This window comes from Trichoderma citrinoviride (genome assembly GCF_003025115.1).
Source record: "Trichoderma citrinoviride strain TUCIM 6016 unplaced genomic scaffold BBK36scaffold_1, whole genome shotgun sequence".
NCBI lineage: Eukaryota > Fungi > Ascomycota > Sordariomycetes > Hypocreales > Hypocreaceae > Trichoderma > Trichoderma citrinoviride.
This window is the reverse complement of record NW_020194709.1, coordinates 1,379,756-1,397,831: the sequence shown is the minus strand read 5'-3', so window position 1 is coordinate 1,397,831 and position 18,076 is coordinate 1,379,756. Positions and strand designations below refer to the sequence as shown.

Here is an 18,076-nt window from a genome sequence, read left to right as displayed (position 1 = left end):
CAAGCTCTTTGTGGCGTTTTCATGGCGTTTTGGCAGAACAGGGTCCCCCAAGCCGCCCATTGGCTCGTCTACGTGGCGCCGCCGAGAAGATCCCCCGGGAACCCACTGTGACTTGCTTGCTTGCCCCTGTCAGACCGCTGGAAAATTCCTCCCCCGTAGGAGCTGTAGGAGCTGGTCCCCTGCAAGGAGCAAAAGTGGCGTCTTGTTAGCGCCATCTGGGAATCTCTTTTGCTCCGCGCCGGCTTTTGGGGCTGTTTTGGTGGCTGTTCCTTTTCTTTGGTGGCTTGGGGGAGGTCGGAGGTTCCATCCATGCATGTCAAACTGCATGCTGTATCATTCGCGGCTATGTATTCAACGCCGGCCAGTTGCATCATCGTACGTGATGGCATGTCTCTGTATCGATTGTCATCTCAGGCACTGCTGTTTTGGCTCCAATTTTCTATCATGTTATTATGAATGCTTTTGTGCTCGAGATGTAGCTGGAAATGTGTTGATAAGAACGAGCAACCATAGTCGTTGTAAGCTTACAGCAAGAGCAGTTTTGCGCCAGCCGCTGTCTTCGTGGTCTCATGGACAGCAAGGTTGCGAATAATGAGAGCATTCTGCTTGGAGCTTTCATGTAGCATGAACGAGGGAGGACGGTCACTCATCGTCAGAGTCAGCATCTTCAGCGTTCATGATCATCATCTCATCTCGTCTCTTTTCTCATCTGTTATACTATGCTGAGTCTCAAAAGATGCAGTCCGTCACAGAGACCGGGACACTGGTGCTTCCTCAGTCTACCACTCAGGGCTGTCACAAGTCCATCCTGATTATGACCTCATGAAGTGAGCTTATTCACCTTCTGCCGTGGTTGCTCGTTACGTAGACGAATGCCAAGGTATTAAGCACCATCCACAACCACATCCGGCGGCCTCGCTGCAATCGCATGCATGCGAACAGTTTTATTGTTGGCTCTCAGAAACTAACCCTCACAAAGTCTCTCCGGCAAATACCTCAATAGTCTCTTTGGAAAAGTTGCACTATGATGCCATGAATACAGGAACATCCCTCGCATGAACTTTCTGCCCATTAGCCACCTAAAGCTCCAACATGCGAGGTTTTTGACATCTTATCACATTCTTCTTGAGACTCCATCAAGCCGTAGAGTCAAGTTCGGATTTGGGGGATTTCTTCTCGACGGTGAACCAACCTGGCGATTGTGCATTACCTCGCAAGCCAGCATCAGGCATCGAGTTAATGCACGTATCATCAGGGTGAAACACCATTGCTCTTGGTGTGGTGGGATCAAATTTTGGGTTCGTGGAAATCGCTTCTGACCCAGAAGATGAAGTGGCATGAACTGTATCCTTGAACAACGCGGAATCCTTTGTTGGCATTCGTTGCTTCGCGGCAGGATATCCGATGAGGCTGTTGGCGCCGGTCACTTTGTGAGCAGTAGCAGCTTCCCAACTGGGAACTTCGTTCGCTTCCGCCTGCTTCCCTCCTGTTCTCTCTGTAGTTGCAGAATAACTCAGATCAAGTTGGTGTTCGGGTTTAGCATCTTCCTCGACATGCCTCTCTTGCCTGGTAGGCTCAGATAGCGAAGTAGATTGACGGCCATGGATAGGACAATCAGGGCAACTGACGACCTCAACCCTCTCAAACTTTGGTTCATCTCGGGCGCTTTGGGTACTTGAACGATCAACGTGAGAGTGCCCATCGTCTGACGAGAGAAACAATTCTTTTTCGTGGGAGTACCGCTTGCCGATTCGCGTGTGCAGGATGTTGTTTCTGGTCGAGTCTGCAGAAGTAGCTCTCTCGGCCCCTGATTCGAGCGCGGCCGTGTGGGTTGGATTATCTCTGCGATTTGGCTGGCGACCTCTGCTTACTGAGCGTGATGCTTTCGTCACTTGGTCATGGTTGGTCGGAGGAGACAAAGGAATCTGCTTCGTATCATCCGCAGATGCTTGGTTACCACTGACCAGGTTGTTGTTAATTGAACCCAGCTGACGGTTCCCATCGAAGTGTTGGAGGCGTGTATTGTGAGGAGTGTTTCGAGGAGTGGCATGACGGTAGAAATCGATTGCCGCGGGCGTTGATATATTTGCCCGACTGCCAGGTCCCAAGAGGCTAGGGCTTGCAGCAATGGGTATCAGATTTTCTGTCGCAGAATCAGATGTGAACTTGTGCCAGCCATCATTCCGCATTTGTTGAGACAGAGAACGGTCCATGGCTGACCCGAACTGCTGAGGATCCGAATTGTGTCTATTTCTAGACTCCGCCCGTTGAGAGATCTGTTCGATATGCTGTGATACTGCACTCGGAATATTTTGGGGGCTAAGTGAAGAATCCGATCTGCCTCTGATTCCGGAGCGGCTTGCATTGCGTGATTTCGGTGACGAAGGTCTCGAAGGATGCTTTTCATTTTGGGCGTTGGTGCGCCGGGGTGTCTTTGCTTCAGTGGACGAGTTTGACTTTCCTGTCTTATTGGACGATGTATTTGATCTTGGAGACTGTGAATACTTGTAACTGGAGTTTTGGGGGCCTGGAGAACCACTCGAATTTTCATTTTCGCTTGCATTTCTCGGGAATGGGGCAATATCTTTGATTGCTGACCACGGAAAAGGCTCTGGCTTTCTCCCAACAGGCGTGCTGGTGGCCCAATCCCCTCCACCAGAGACTGAGGACCGAAACACACTGTCGTGCGGGCGCCAAAACCAACGAGGTGATGCCGTGGGTACGTCATCAAATGGGGTGGTCGGGGATAAATCATCAATTTCGTGTTTGATGGTGACATTGCCGCCATAGATGCGCTTTTCGAACGCATGCTGGAACGAATTCGATGGATACCCACTAAGGGGAAGCCCGCTATGAGGATATGGCGTGCTATCTTCTGGTGGCCTAGGATTTGAGCGTATTGTTTGAGTCGATACCTCCGACTCGTCCGACTTGACTGACTGTAAAGACTCTGCGGATCTTATGGACGTTGCACTTGGAATGTTGTTCTCCGAATGTTGACTCAACACCAGAGATGGTGACTGCGGTATAACAAGTCGCGGCCGAACAGCCAGTGGTGTTGGACTAGGCGCAGAAGGAGTCGGGACGTCGTTTCCGTCTCCATTACCAGCCGCCTGAACATGATCAATGAATTCGGATAGCGATGGAATGGATATAGATGGTGTTCGTCGCTTAGTAGGTTGCTTAGTCGAGGCTTTTGGCTGTGAGTGTCCGATTGACTGAGTGTGAGAATTTGGCTCGCTTCGTCTGGAAGGTGACGGTGCCGGTGGACTTGTCGGTTCAGTCGATGAAGAATGAAGAGCCATAGAAGCAGGAGGCGGGGATGAAGGAAAATCATGGCTTGGTTCTCGCCCAGTAGCAACTGGCTGTTCATGGTGCATGGCCTTCTGATCAAGGGACCCAACGCTGGAGCCTGACTTGCATGTCCTTTCAGGATTAATAAGATTTCGGTCATCCGCCACATTATGCTGCTCGAGTTCGCCGACATGCTTGCCCAAGGCAGTAGCATCTGGCCGATAAACCATCTTAGCATAGGGTGAGTTGGCGGTATCGACGACCAGCAACTCTTTTTCGCCCCTCCCAAGCAGACCGTATACTTTGACTTCCCCCTCTTGAATACCAATGACAGCACTGGTGCCTGCGTAGGTTGCTTCATCTTCGATGCCAGTGCGATTGCAAAAGACCACGATGATCTCGTCCTCGTTGTTAGAGCGAATGAGAGGCTCTAATCGTGTCACCCAATATGTCAACGTGTTCATATCTGGTTCATTGGGCATTCGACTAAAGTGACGGCGATCCTCTCTCGTCATCCATGCCATGGAAACGATGACCAAATTCGACTCGACTTCGAGAACATGGAAGGCGAACTCGAACGCGTGCCATGGCGCCTCGAACTTATATGGACTAAGATTTTCCCATTAGGAGCACGTTAACATAAAGTGAAAAAGGCACGCCGAAATTCGACGTCCGCTCACTTACTTGATATCCATGCCTAATAGCAAATTGTTAGGACGATCTCAGTCAATCAGGAACAGTGTACCTTTCTGCCGACTCACAAATTCCAATGGAAGTATTGCCGAGCCCGGGGATATAACCATCATAGAATCCACGATTGCCTTCGAGTGCCCACGACTCGTCCGTATAGTACAGAAAAGATTTCCGATAGTTGGCGATTGTTTCGCCATCACCGTTCACCACAATAGCCGAGTTGTAGTACTCGGGGCCCGTCGGCCAGTTGGGAGAAACGTCGACTTTCTCTGGATACCCAACCAGAACCGTGCAATTATATTTCAAAGCCATCGTCCGGGCCCATAATGAGCTGATACCTGAGCCTGAAGGCTCAAGAAATGGTGAAATATCTTGTAATGACTTGAAATTGTAACCTATGCGACAGTCAGCCTACTATACAGCTCGGTCAACAGTTTGGGGTGCGCCCGCTGTGGAAAGTATCAGAGCATCCAGTAATAATTGTAGAATATAGTCCATACCAGAAAAGGCCAGTTCGGGCAGAACAAGAACATCGAGATCTTCAGGATTTGCTCTTGATAGAACTGCATCGGCGCGATTCAAGTTGTTGTCAACATCGCCCACTTGGGGTGCAAATTGTAGACACCCGATCCTCATTCTCGTCGAACCGCCGAAAAGCCCGTACTCGAGAGTATTATTGCCTCGTCCTTCTCCCCAGTCTCCCACAAGTTGCAAATGTTTAGTGAAGCCTGCGAAGTTCGTTGCTTGCTTCAGCAGTCAATAGGAATTGCTGAGAAGAAGAATCAGATTAAAGACTCAGCCAGAAGGATGTGAGGGGTGGAAGTAGGTTAGGTGTCGAGTTTGGGAGGCACCCGATTATTTATTTCCTCTCTACACTGAACATCGGGAATTCGGGACGGGCGCGGCTTCTTGGGGCATATTACATGTACACTTTCCCCTTACCTTATTGCTAAAGGTACTAGGCCGGTACGTTAGGTACGTGTATTGCGCTTTCGAATGAACTGGGTAAGAAGGCCACGGATAGAGAACCCTCTCGAGCATGGCTGTCCTTCACGGGTTCGACGTCTCGATATGCATGTTGGTTGAGCATCTGTAGCACTGCGCGAGTGGGTACGTTTACAGCCAACGGTAGGCCTATATTAACCGCTCAAAGGCACCCCTGCTGCGTCCTTGGTCAGCTATTTTAGGCGTGGATTGGTTGAAGACAAATGTGTGTTGGTTGCGAACAGACGGTGGGTGGATTCCAGCCTATTAGCGCAAAGGAAAGGAGTAGTACTACAACTATACTTTCACAGAGGGGAGAGCGTGGGGGATAAGCCCACGTTCTGTCGATACCTACCTATTCCTTCAGGGGCCTGCCATCTATTCAAGAAAGCTCTCAGGTTATTATTATGAGGTGGTTGGAGTTCTTGTTGGTTCATGTACCATCAAGAAGGTTCAAAGCACACACAGTGGTACTCTCCAGAGGCAAAAAGCCATGCCTCAACTTTCAATTAATTTGAGGACATCTCAGGTATATGCAAGGCACCACACCTACTGCCTACTGAGGTAGTCTCAAACCGGGGCAGTTCATATTACCTTCCTTACTTTGGGTGGCTTACCTAGGTAGGTAGTAGTAATATTAATCTGAGGGGAGGCAGCCGCAGCCGGCTCAGAGGGCACCGATTTGACTGATCGGCAGCTTTGCATTGCGGCTCTTGAGCTCTCCCCTTTTGGCACGTCACGACTTCGTAAATTTCCATTGACTTACTCCGTACACCGATTTAAGATGTGGGAAATCATACATACTTAGGTAGCTATGGTATGAAGGTCATACTCTCTTTCTAGCAGGAATTTCGCCGCGTTACTATTGTAGTATTCCTAGGTACCTGGGTAGGTAGGTGTAGGCAGGTTTCCTCAGATTTGGTACTGCTGCTGAGCTTCAATTTGGGAATTGTATTTTTCTCTCAATAAAGTACCTAGGTACGGAGTAAGGTACTGCGGTAGTAGGTAGTTCGTAACCGCCGATAACATTGGCGGCAAGCTGTGATCACCTCTAGCCACTATGTACCTAACTACCTAGATAACGTATTTGACCTCCCCAGAGATTACCTAGTAGTTGATTTAGCAAGCTTGCAGCTCTTATGTATACGAACTTTTGAAGGCAACCGCTTTAGTTTCGCATCAAAATGCCACAAGAGCAAACAAGCCCATTGGGGCGGCTTGGGGTAAGAGCAATGTATCCGCTCGCTGACACTACTTCTCTCAAGCATGGCTTCGCGCCAAGTCTCCAAGTAGAGGAGTTGGGGGGGTACGTGACGCAAAGGCGCATGACTAAAGTGACCTGCGCTCGGTCCCGGCATCACATGACGTAGCCCAGCTTCAAGTCCATCATCATCTGGCCAGCTCACCTCCAAGCTTACTGCTGTAGCAACAGCTCGACTACCGCTGTGCCAACCGAATTTGGCAGCTTTCCTTCAGCGCAGCATAATGATCGTTTGCTGCTCCATCGCGTTGTTTTCGCCTTGATCGTCTGTAGCTGGGCCGCCATCCTTGCGGCTGGAGTTCACCTACAGCTGAGGCGCCTGTCCATTCTCTCACTTGTCTCTTTCATCTCTCTCGCTCTCTCTCTGTCTCTCGCCATGGCTGCTTGGACCACGATCCTGATCGCCTATCTCATAGGCGGCGTGACCTTTGTCCCTCTGGTGGTTGCATCCATTTTCCTCTACGGATACTATAACCTGCCGTACCGACGCGCCCTCGGCTTCCAGGACGACCATGACGATGGCAGCATAGTCCGCCCCGGCGACGACACGACTGCGCTCGACGAGGCCAGGAGGGCCAGGAATAACAGCGACTCCAAGAGGACAAATGCCGATGTCGATGTCGCCGCCGGGTATTTTGCCGTCTGCCGCGAATACACCCCCATGGGCATCAACGCAAAGCCCGTGGAGCGCTCAACCCCCATCGGCTCCGCCACAGTCACCCCTACGAGTCCGAGCGTCTACCAGACAATGTATAGGAGTATATTCGATCGCAAGGCCGCTGCCAGCTCGATGGACAGCAGCAGCGGTGTCAGTCAACGGCCCAAGAAGGCAGGCAACGTCTTCTACGTGGTGCTTAGGTACGCTTCTGCGGCTCCCTTTCCACCATCCGCACGCCGGCGACTTGGCGTGTGCTGACCAGCTCTGCAGACATGGACACTTGATGCTGTTCGACGACGAGGAGCAGCTCGAGGTACGGCATGTGATATCCCTGGCGCATCATAGAATAGGGCTGTATTCCGGAGGCGACGTGACCCCCGAGGGCGAACTATTCATCAAACGAAACGCAATATCCCTGACGCGAAAGCCCAACGAATCCGATCATACTCCCGACAATCAGGCGTCGAGGCCCTTTTACTTGTTTTCGGAAAATTGCTCAGCCAAGGAAGACTTCTACTTCGCCATGCTGAAGAACCAACAGCATACGTTTGGGTTCGACCACATCGCGCCCAACCCCAAGCAGTTCGAGCTCAAGTCTATCATTTCGCTTGTGCAGAAGCTGCATTCTTCCGAAGATCAGGTGCACTCGCGCTGGATCAACGCAATGATTGGAAGGATCTTTCTGGGCGTGTACAAGACCAAAGACCTAGAAACGTTCATCCGCGAAAAGATCACCAAGAAGATCTCGCGCGTCAAGCGTCCTTCATTTCTCACCAACATCATGATCCAACAGATCGACACGGGAGATGCTGCGCCCTACTTTGCCAATCTGAAACTCAAGGATCTCAACGTCGAGGGAGAGTGTGTCGTGGAGGCCGACTTGAGGTACACCGGCAGCTTTCGAATCGAGGTTGCTGCCACGGCGAGGATCGATTTGGGCGCGAGGTTCAAGGTTCGAGAAGTCAACTTGATTCTTGCCGTCGTTCTGCGCAGGCTGGAAGGCCACGTTCTCTTCAAAATCAAGCCACCTCCCAGCAACAGGATCTGGTTTTCCTTCCAGACAATGCCAAAGCTGGAGATGACCATCGAGCCCATCGTCAGCTCGAGACAGATCACCTATACCGTCATCACTCGTCAGATAGAGAATCGCATCAAGGAAGTCTTTGCTGAGACGTTAGTTCAGCCATTTTGGGACGATGTTCCCTTCTTTAACACGGAACACAAGCAGCTGAGAGGCGGTATCTTTGAAGGCGATGATGCAGTCAGGCCCTCCTCCCAGCCTGCCGAAACCTTGGCCCAGATCGGCGACGGTGAAATCCCTGACCTCCTCGACGCCGGCGTTGCGCAGGCGCCTGACGATGCTCAGCCCATAGACAAGAGCCAAACAATGCCAGTGATAGATGCTCTCGAGCCAGCGCCTAGTCCGCTTAGGAAAGCGTCAGACAAAGTAGCAAGTGCACTGCCGGCTCTGGCGTCGTCAACCAGCGTGGAACTCGCTCCCCCGACTCCGGTTCATTCCCCAAGGATTGTGAAGCCCGCCACCGAGCCCATTGTCGGGACTGAAACAACGCATGCTGATCTGTTCAAACCATCAACATCTCCGCCGGACTATGCCATGAACCACATGGCGGCACTGCGCTCCAGGTCCCAGGACGCCTCACCCATACCCATCACTAGGAAGCTGTCACAGTCCACCCTCGTCTCTCGGCGGTCGTCTTCCTCATCAAAAGAGCTGCACGGCAACGCTGCGGCAGAAGACGATTTGAATACAGATTCCAAGCCCGTGCCGCAACTAACGCAGCAATACGTGCCGCAACTAACGCAGCAATATGCAGCGTCTTCTTCCTCCGGCGTAGCGACAGCTTCTGATTCTGATCTCTCTCGCACCCCTACTGCCGGCTCAATCAGGTCCCAGGCGGGCTCCCTCGGCCGCAGCCTGTTCCAGAGGCGTGATCACCCCAGTTCTGGCACCGCAGCATCTCCCGAGGGCGAGGCTACAGTGCAAAAGAGGAATACCTTGGCAGCGGTCACCAATGCAGCTGTTCAGGCAAAACAATGGGGTTGGAATGCCATCCAACGGCAAAGAGAAGCCATGAGGAACAATGAGAAGACCATCGCCGTCGATTTGAGCCAGCCCATGGGTCGAGGGCAACCCCTTCCGCCACCAGGTACACCACTTCCGATGCCAACAAATGGAGGCACCAAAATAGGGCCTGTGCCCACGTCCAAGCGGAGATCCCCCAACCTCGTCCTGGAAGAACAGGCTGCTCTTGTAGCCGAGGACAACCAGGGCTCTGCGCCTTCGCCCGGGAGACACCACTCCCCGCCGCGGAGAAGGCGACAAGACAGCCAGCAACAAGAAGACGATGGCCCGAATATCCTCGTAGTCGCTGCGCCGGACGATTCACAACCCACCACTCCCGCCATCGAGGACGCGGCACGTCAGACTGAGCTGTGGAAAGGAGAGCCACCGACAACAACGCAGCAGGGGAGTGATAATCATGATGCCGCAGATAACACCACCCAGGGATTGGAGGCAGGCAATTCCGTCACCGCCAGCAGGCCTATTCCAATAAGCCCGTCGACCTTTGCAGAGCCGAATGACGACGATGACTATTCCGCATGGCTAGTGGACGACTAGACACTGGCAGGGACTTATCTCATCAGCGCTCACATCTTTCAAGTATCCGTTCTCACATCACCAGTGCAGGATACCTGGGCTCTAGTACCCGGCTGTTTGTCTGCTTGTTTATTTCTTGCTTTCATATCCCCGTTTCTCTTGTCATAGATCCACTTGTATAAAATAAATAGAACGGAAGATTGCTCCCTAAGTCGAGAGGGCGCCGAGCAGATCCCAGGCTATGTAGGGACGACTCATCTTTGTAATTTAGCGTTGGCGTTTACGAGGCGGGCAAGTCGAGAAGCACCGAATAGCATGGATGAGGTGCATATTGAATGGAATGGAATGGCATGCTCTTCTTCTTCTTTTCCTTCTTCTCCTCCTCCTCCTCATCGTCCTTTCCCTCTTCCTATTCCTTCGCGCCCTTGATATTCAGATCTCTAAATGCGCGGCAGTGATTACAATCTCTCAACTACCAGTCCAAAGAAAGGTCTTCCATCCTGGCATGCAACTCGTGGATCAAGGGTTCCGTCACTACTTGTTCGTGATGCATCTTGCTTCTGAGCCTTGTGCGGGTCCAGAAGACGGGGCAGTCATGGCTGTCGCACGCAACGTCTTCCAGAGGGCCGAGTCCTTCACAGCCTTGACAAATGCGTCGTATTTCGACGTATTTGCGCTCTATCGCTACCAGCTTCGATTGCAGCGTCAGCAACGAGTCTGGCGCACTCGCATAGCAAAAGCCGCACAACGACATCTCAGTAGAGCTGTCAACCTTTCTTCCGCAGACCATGCAGTCTATCGACTGCATATACGCATCTAGAGTCCGCTTCTTGTCCCCGTGCCCTTTAGTTCGCTGGATGCGCCGGATTTTCGGCATTGCGTCATACCACTGTCTCACGTTGGCGCCGACGAGGTTGAATATCCGCTCCAGGGGCGGTATCAGATTCTTGGTGATGTAATAGTCAGCATCCAGCTGCCAGTGAGGGTTGCGAAGAAGCTCCTCCGGCGAGACACACCGGTCGATGAGTCGAGCGCCCGGCGCTCCCGTAACCACCACATACGGAACTCGTTCGCCGTACTGTGGCTCCGCTCTGGAGTCTTGCAGCATCTTTCTCGCGCTGATCATGGCCCCGGCAGGTGGTAGGCCATGCTCAGAATAGGTACCTAGGCGGACTTCTTTGGCAAAGCAAAAGTCCTGGATCGACACTCTGCCATCCATCACCTTCCTGCACTGCTCCTGGAAGTAGTCCTTGACCTGGCTCAGATCTGCCGTCTCAAAGAGTAGCCTCAGTGCCTTCTCCTCGATCTTCTGCTCTGCCGGAGTACCGTCACGGCGGACGGTTTCTATGCCTTTGGCATCAAACTCGGGCTTGACCTGATCCTTGCTCTCGTACTTGTACCCGACGTAGCGTTTCTTGGCAAGCAGAACACAAGGATGGTAGACTTTTTCGAACTTGAGCTTGACTGGCTTTGGGTTCCTTTCCGTGATGGCCTGGGCAATCTCCTGCCCTATGGCGAAGGCCTCATCCCTGGATCGCCCCTTGAGGTAGATGAAAAGGCTATCGGTATCGCCGTAGACCACCTCAGCGCCCCATCGCTCCACTGAATGGATGTAGGCAGTGGCTCTCTCCAGCGTCTCGCGACCAGTCTGCACGATGCTGTCCGCAATTTCTGAGCACGGCATACGACCCGAGAACGAGGCCGATGTGTAGCCGTAGGTCACGTTGGCGAGCAACTTCAGCGCAAGCTGTCGATTGTTCAGCAGCTGCTGCAGAGTCTTGTCATCCCGGTCCTGCTTCATTCCGCTCTTGACCATGATCCTCGTCTCCAAGATTTCCGTCAACATCTTGGCCAGCAGGGATTTTCGGACCTCGGGTTTCACATACATCATGCCGTTGGGCGCAATATTAATGTGCTTCGCCAACAAAGTCAACAGCCCGTCTTGCCGTCTGTACTCGGAGAAGCCCATCTTACTCTTGCCGCGCCAGTCCGTGATGCGCCCCAGGAAAGTTGAGTAACAATAGTTGTAAGCAATCATGACGCTCGGGTAGAGACTCTGGAAGTCAAGCACAACCAGAGGGCTGCTGTAAAAGGCACTCTGGGGCTCCATCACCAACGGTAAGCACTCGAGAGCATTTTGCTGGCCGACTTGCTTGCGACTCGGGGAGACGAGCATGAAGTTTTCCGGCTTTGCGATCCTAAACATGATGGACTCGACTTTGAACTGCGAGCCGCGGGAGAAGACGGAAAAGAAGTCGACGCCTAGAAGCCTTGCCTGCTCGCTAGTCCTCGATATGAGCTCGTTGGACTCAAGAATCTCCAGGTCTAGTCGAGTCCGTGTCCGGTAGTATCTCAGGAGTCTCACCAAGTCCTGCGGCTTGCCGCTGCGATGCCAGGATGTGAGAGATCTCCATGGATAATGGGGTATCCGACGGTGCAAAAGATGCCACACCACATTTTCCATGGTATATTGGAGGAGGTTGACTTCGCCACGCATTGCCCTCCAGATGTTGATCATGTGCCTTCCTGTTACGCGAATGCTCGAGGTTGTGTTGAAGCCCCATCGATCATTCTCCTTGCCAAAACGCCCGTTGGATTGCGTCTTCATCCTGGAGAATTCACTGCAAATATCATAGTCGTACTTCAGCCTCGCCCGTTCGATCAGATAGCCCCACGAGCTTCCATGGACTTCATAGCCAGTCAGTATGTCTGGATCATAGAATCTGACAATCTCAACCATCTTATTGAGCAGATCTAACTCTGACGACTCTTCAGCGACTTCGTCGGGCACCGCACTTCTGATTCGCCCGCCTAGAGCACTGTCAACCGACAGAACCAATATTCCAGACTCAGATGAACCCGGCAGACCAGGAGTCGCGCTGCTCGTTGCTTCGTCATCTTTCCAGTGCCAAAAGATGCATTGGATTTCGTCTTCCTCAGGGTTGGGGACAAAATTTCCCCTTGTGTTTACGTGGATCTCGAGGCTCATCGAGCTCATGTACTGAGCCTCATGTGGAACAGCCGAAGAGGGCTGTTTCTGGCTATACCTAAAGTTGTGTTTGGTCCTTGGCGTTGGGCCGTCTATCTGAGAGAGCCATGGACGGATTAGTCTTGCTTTGGCCCTTTTGGGGCCAGTTGCCTCATTCTGAACCAACCACCTAGCAACCTCGTCGTAAGAAGGGGGCAGTTGGGCAATCTCCCAGCCTCTCCACGAGCAACGTTCCTTCAATCGCTGGTCATCTTGCCACATGTCGGCCTTACGGTGGATGCTCGTATCGTTATCGCGGTCAATCCAAGCGGAGACGGACTTGCCTGTTGGATCGAAATCAGGTAGAAATGGCAAGGTATTGCTAAGTAATTCAAACTCCTTGCCGGCATACTCCCGCCGTCGCAATGGAACATCTGACTCATTGCTGTAAAAAGCGTCCTGGTATATGACGTCTGGATAGCTGCGCCCACTTTGAAAAGTGACCTCGGCAACAGAAGGTGGAGGAATAGCATATGTCATAAAGCGACTGAAAGCTTCAGGCTTTGCCTTCATTCGATCGATTTGTGAGGCCTTGAAAAGTTCGGTAGGTTGTAGCAAATCGGACGGTGGCTGGAGACGATAACGTGCTTCATCCACAGCTGCTGAAGGCGGCGAAGATTTTCCCCGGTACGTTACATCATGCTTCAGCCTCTTAGCAGTGTTGTCATCTGATAATGATGCTGTTCGTTTGCCTGCTGTTCTGATCTCTGGACCAGTTACAGCCTTTTCGTCATGTGGATAAGTAAGTTGGTTGCGCTGAGCAGCTTCAACTAGCCTGAATGGTGACGGAAGTCGAGGGGCCCGGCCAGTCAAAAGACCGCTTGCGCCAACTCCTAGAAAACAGACGTCGAACCTTGCAGCCTCGGGCTTCTCGGTGGATTCGGCCATTGGAGTTTTGGGCGATGCCGCGTCAATTTTTTCCACCGATGGTACACTATGCTCCCTGTCGGACTCCTGCTCGAAATCCGAACCATCTGAAGCTGCTGCGAGCCAGGCATCTTCATCTATCTGAGACATCTGCAGCTTCGATTCGTCTACCTCGATGTTGCTACTGGGATCCTCATTTGGCCGCGCGGAGGTTAGAGAAAGCCCAAGTGCAGCCGATAGATTAGACGGGTGGAGGTCCTCGACAGATTGCAGACTGGTTTTGATGGAGCTTTCATGAGGCAAAGGTTCCAAAAAGGTACCTAGGCTCAACTGAGACCCGTGGAAATCTTCCTGTTCTTTGGAGATTAGGATTTCCACCTTCTGGCGATAGTCCTCCTCGTGCATCCATGCGTGTGCCTGGGACGATCTAGAGTCCGCCGACATTGACACAAGGGCCTCTCTCGGAAAAGAGGAGACAAGATGCTGTGCAGGTGTATGGCCGGGTGGCAGTTGACGCTGACGCCTTCGAGCCTCGGCCTTCCAAAGTCCAGCCATACTTGAGACTAGCTTGGCATCTTCTGCCGGAGGATTGAGAAACTCAGAAAAGTCTTGGTGGAGCAGTCGTTCCTTGATTTTTCCCCTGTTGATGATATTTTGGGCAGAAATGTCGACTTCGATCGAGCAATAACTCTGCCGCGGCAGCGTGAGATCATCCGTAACGAAGCCCACTGGGACAGTGCCTTCATTCCAAAGCTGGCAGGACGTGGCGTTATCTTCGTGTCGTGGAGGAACCGGAGATCTGAAATATGTCTGCGACGACTCGACGTAATCGCACCCGTACAAGTTGTAATCAACCATGAACTGGAGGAGATACTGGAGGTGTGCCTCGTAGGGTTGAAATTTCCGCTTCAAGATAACTCCCTGCTGAAGCAGATCCGCTAGCCGTGTCATCACTATAGGATTGAACATATAGATCTTGAGGAAGGGCTTATAGCCAACAGCGTATCCATAGAAGGGGATCCCTTTCACCAAGGTGATCCGCGCAACAAACTTGGCCTTGTCTCCATCTTGATCACGCCGGTAGCTTATGGCCAACGCATGGTCGATAGAGAGGTGCAGGCGGTATATGAAAGCTCCAACTATTGACAGCTCCTCTTAGCAATTTATCAAACTATTAGAAGGCTGTAGACCACTGCGTCGCATGGCTCACCTGCGTCTTGATTCAAGTCCCCGTCATACTCCACATATAGATAAGGAAACACGCCATGCACATGGGCGCAAACCTTTTGACCAAATTCCGTCGAGCCAAATATTCGAATTACTGGGACTTTGGTCGCATTCAAGAGGGATGCCTGGAGGTCATTGCGCAGCTGGGGGTCATGTCGACTGGGCAAGGCTTGATAGTGATCAATACAGTTCAAGCGGACGCGGAACAAGACCATGCTTCTCAGCGAGTTGATCCATCAGAGTGCGCTTGACTCGGTGACAGCCAAAAGAGAGAAAAGTGAAGTTGAAGTGCCTCGCAAGCAAGTTATCGTAGGTTTCCTGAGTGGACGTGTCAAGCTCGCGTCATTGCCGGGGGGTCAGGATCGCGATGTCACGTGCAGATAAAGCATCCACTTACCTTCCAACCTCTTATCAAGGCGTCTTACTCATACAAAGTATCTCGTACCTGGCTGCCAGGTTGACGTGCGGCTCAGCCGAAACCACTTGACCTTGGAAGTTTCGCGGCCGATTGTTTCGATCTTCCCTCCATTGGGGATCTCTCACACCTCTCATTTTGCGATTTTTTCTCAACAGGCCGTCTATTGGTAGACCATCACAATCCTCTAAACACATTGCCGCGTCACTGATTGTACGCATACGCGCCTCTTTGGGAATCATGCCGCCACCACGAAAACCCGCGACAGGAGCGGCCTCAAAGGAGGAAAATATATACATCCCGTCCTTCATCAGCAAGCGGCCGTTCTATGCAGGCGAGGAAGGAGATGACAACGACTACCTGAAGCATCAGCGTCGAGAGGAGAAGAACGAGAAATCGCAATGGTACGACCGCGGGAAGAAGGCTGGGCCGGCCGCGACGAAATACCGAAAGGGCGCATGCGAGAACTGTGGATCAATGACGCACAAGGCCAAAGACTGTCTGAGCCGACCGAGAGCAAAGGGTGCCAAGTGGACGGGCAAGGATATCCAGGCGGACGAAGTCGTTCAGGAGGTCAAGCTGGGATGGGATGCTAAACGAGACCGCTGGAACGGGTACGACGCTAGGGAGTATCGAAGAGTGATCGAGGACTACAATCAGATGGAGGAGCTGCGGAAACAGGCAAAGACCACTTCCAACGGCGACGATGACGAGGAAGGGAAAGATGACGGTGATAAGTACGCGGAAGAAAACGACATGAGCAAGCATCAGAGTACGGCAACAAGGCAGCTCAGGATACGAGAAGACACGGCCAAATACCTCCTCAATCTCGACCTTGAGTCTGCAAAATATGACCCCAAAACCAGAGCCCTGGTCAATGCCGGCGCAACGGCGGACAAGGCGGCTGATGTGTTTGCTGAAGAAGGGTTCATGAGATCCTCTGGCGACGCCGGCGAATTCGAGAAGGCGCAGCGGTATGCGTGGGAAGTACAAGAGAAGAGCGGCGATACCTCGCAGCACCTGCAGGCTAACCCAACAGCCGGTGCCTTTTATCGAAAGAAGCAAGCAGAAGAGGCCGAGAAAAGGCGCCTGGAACGGGAACGGCAGCTACTGGACAAATACGGAGGCGATGGACAGAAAGTGATGCCTGCTGCGCTGCGAAATCTGGCCATGGCGGAGTCAGAAACGTTTGTCGAATACGATGAGGCCGGCCTGATCAAAGGTGCACCGCTGAGAAGTGCAAAGTCCAAATACACAGAGGATACCCTGATCAACAATCATACCTCGGTTTGGGGCAGCTGGTGGTCAAACTTCAAATGGGGCTACGCATGTTGTCACTCGTTCATCAAGAACAGCTACTGTACCGGCGAGGAAGGCAAGGGGGCATGGGAAGCTGCCGAGCGTCAACGATACGCTGCCCCTGCATTGGAACAGGAGACTGAACCAATGACTGCGGACAACGAGGAGCCCGAGTCAGCAACGGACTCTCAGGCCACAAGGTCCAAGAAGCGTACGCAAGCGGAGATGAATGGTATGGGTGTTTCGGAAGCTGAAATGGACGAATATCGCCGAAAGAAAACCGTCGCTCAAGATCCGATGGCAAAGCTACTGGGCAGAGACGAACTCTTGGGTTGAGCCGTTGAGTTTGATACCAGGGCATCAGTCCCAGCGCGTTGTAGAGTACGCATGCGCCTCTATCAGGGCCTTGGGCATCGTCTTAGGAATCACCTACTACTATATTGATACATAGGTAATACAAGACGTCGCTGCCGATGTACCTGGAGTACCTAGGTAGGCACTTTGGGGGGAAAAAAAATTGGTACAATGGCGCGTTGAACAGGCAATATTTCCGTCACATAGGCATTGGCGAACTTTAGGTAAAATTACGTTTCGTGTTTTTTTGTGATTTTTGAAATCATTTCATTGAGTCCTTTGGCCAACGCCGAAAGCTAGAGGAGAAACCCTTTTTATTCCCTGCCAGTGATATCCCTCAGTGGTGCACCAGCTCCGTATGCAGGAGAGGCATTAGCACATATATACGGTGCGCATTTACTCGTCATCCTCCTCCTCCTCACCCTCCTCGCCCTTCTCGGCGGCCTTGGCCTTCTTTCTGCGGACACGACCAGGACGGCCGTTGCCAAATGGTGAGGTCAGGGCGAAGTCAATGTGCTTCTGGGAGTCGAGTCGGACAATGAAGGAGGGGACATTGACGATCTGCTTGCCGACGCGGATGTGGCGCTGGCGGATCAGAACACGGGCGTGGTGGATGGACTTGGCCAGGCCGAGCTTGTAGACGCAGGTCTGCAGGCGACGCTCCAGGAAATCCTCAATCTTCAACGCCAGCACGTAATCGAGCTTCATGCGAGACTCGTCGAGCACACCGACGCGGACGAGACGGCGAATCAGGGCGTTGCCTTCGAAAAGTCGCTTGGGGTCCTTCTCGTCGAGGGTAAGAAGCTGACTGCAGGCGATTCGCCGTTAGCTGGGGGGTTCATCTCTTCGAGGCGGCCTGCAGCATCGACTTACCGGGCAGCACGACGGATCTTGGACAGAGTCAAACCGACTCGCCAGACCTCACGCTTGTTGCGCAGGCCATATTCACCAACGAGCTTCAGCTCCGAGTCCCTGATCAAAGCATGTCAGTTTCCTTGTCACAATCGACTTGAACAGAGCCATGCTCTAGTTCAGTGGCCGGTGATACTGACAGACGAGCAGACTCGAAGGGTCGACGAGGGACACGCGAGGTCTTGGAATGCGCACGAGGGGCCATTCTGTAGAATTGTCAGAGGTTACGGCTCGGACGTGTCAGAATTGAGCATATGATACTCACTTGACTTGCTTCCTGGAGTGATGGCTGCTGGTGAACTTTTGCGCAGGTGATCTCAAGGAATCGTCAAGGTTGTGTGGATAGGAATTTTGGCGCCGGAAATCGAGCACGTGATCTACAAGCCACGAGCCCTAAGCTGGGCAGCATGTGCCATTTCCGCCGAAACCCACAATCCTGCCCTATCGTCACGGCGGGAAAAAAA

General features: G+C 52.4%; 5 protein-coding genes across 5 annotated transcripts; 2 read left to right on the top strand and 3 right to left on the bottom strand.

Moving 5' to 3' along the window:
* Positions 1 to 1,136: 1,136 nt before the first annotated feature.
* Positions 1,137 to 4,623, bottom strand: BBK36DRAFT_1107796 (hypothetical protein; the record flags this gene model as incomplete). Its single annotated transcript, XM_024889294.1, has 3 exons — positions 1,137 to 3,903; positions 4,040 to 4,382; positions 4,488 to 4,623. 3 exons carry the CDS (start codon positions 4,621 to 4,623, stop codon positions 1,137 to 1,139), a joined length of 3,246 nt encoding a protein of 1,081 aa, XP_024753819.1.
* Positions 4,624 to 6,608: 1,985 nt separating this feature from the next.
* BBK36DRAFT_44621 (hypothetical protein) lies at positions 6,609 to 9,531 on the top strand (the record flags this gene model as incomplete). The annotated part of the gene is made up of 3 exons (XM_024898081.1): positions 6,609 to 7,090; positions 7,161 to 8,673; positions 8,716 to 9,531. The coding sequence occupies 3 exons, from the start codon at positions 6,609 to 6,611 to the stop codon at positions 9,529 to 9,531; spliced, it is 2,811 nt and encodes a 936-aa protein (XP_024753818.1).
* A 451-nt stretch (positions 9,532 to 9,982) lies between these two features.
* BBK36DRAFT_1108632 (zeta catalytic subunit of dna polymerase) lies at positions 9,983 to 14,847 on the bottom strand (the record flags this gene model as incomplete). Its single annotated transcript, XM_024889382.1, has 2 exons — positions 9,983 to 14,544; positions 14,616 to 14,847. 2 exons carry the CDS (start codon positions 14,845 to 14,847, stop codon positions 9,983 to 9,985), a joined length of 4,794 nt encoding a protein of 1,597 aa, XP_024753817.1.
* Positions 14,848 to 15,242: 395 nt separating this feature from the next.
* On the top strand, positions 15,243 to 17,129 carry BBK36DRAFT_1133965 (hypothetical protein). Its single transcript, XM_024892149.1, has 4 exons — positions 15,243 to 16,692; positions 16,728 to 16,752; positions 16,786 to 16,797; positions 16,894 to 17,129. Exon 1 carries the CDS (start codon positions 15,288 to 15,290, stop codon positions 16,680 to 16,682), a length of 1,395 nt encoding a protein of 464 aa, XP_024753816.1. The 5' UTR covers positions 15,243 to 15,287; the 3' UTR covers positions 16,683 to 16,692; positions 16,728 to 16,752; positions 16,786 to 16,797; positions 16,894 to 17,129.
* BBK36DRAFT_1133964 (ribosomal protein S9, S4 family) lies at positions 17,024 to 17,928 on the bottom strand. Its single transcript, XM_024892148.1, has 3 exons — positions 17,753 to 17,928; positions 17,574 to 17,672; positions 17,024 to 17,508 (listed from the first exon to the last, which is right to left on the bottom strand). The coding sequence occupies exons 1-3, from the start codon at positions 17,815 to 17,817 to the stop codon at positions 17,097 to 17,099; spliced, it is 576 nt and encodes a 191-aa protein (XP_024753815.1). The 5' UTR covers positions 17,818 to 17,928; the 3' UTR covers positions 17,024 to 17,096.
* Between the last annotated feature and the right edge of the window lie 148 nt (positions 17,929 to 18,076).

Coding starts and splice junctions, on each gene's coding strand:
- BBK36DRAFT_1133965 (XM_024892149.1), top strand. CDS start 15,288: ATGCCGCCACCACGAAAACCCGCGACAGGAGCGGCCTCAAAGGAGGAA.
- BBK36DRAFT_1133964 (XM_024892148.1), bottom strand. CDS start 17,817: ATGGCCCCTCGTGCGCATTCCAAGACCTCGCGTGTCCCTCGTCGACCC. Junction 17,673..17,752: donor CCCTTCGAGTCTGCTCGTCT/GTCAGTATCACC, acceptor TGCTTTGATCAG/GGACTCGGAGCTGAAGCTCG. Junction 17,509..17,573: donor AAGATCCGTCGTGCTGCCCG/GTAAGTCGATGC, acceptor AATCGCCTGCAG/TCAGCTTCTTACCCTCGACG.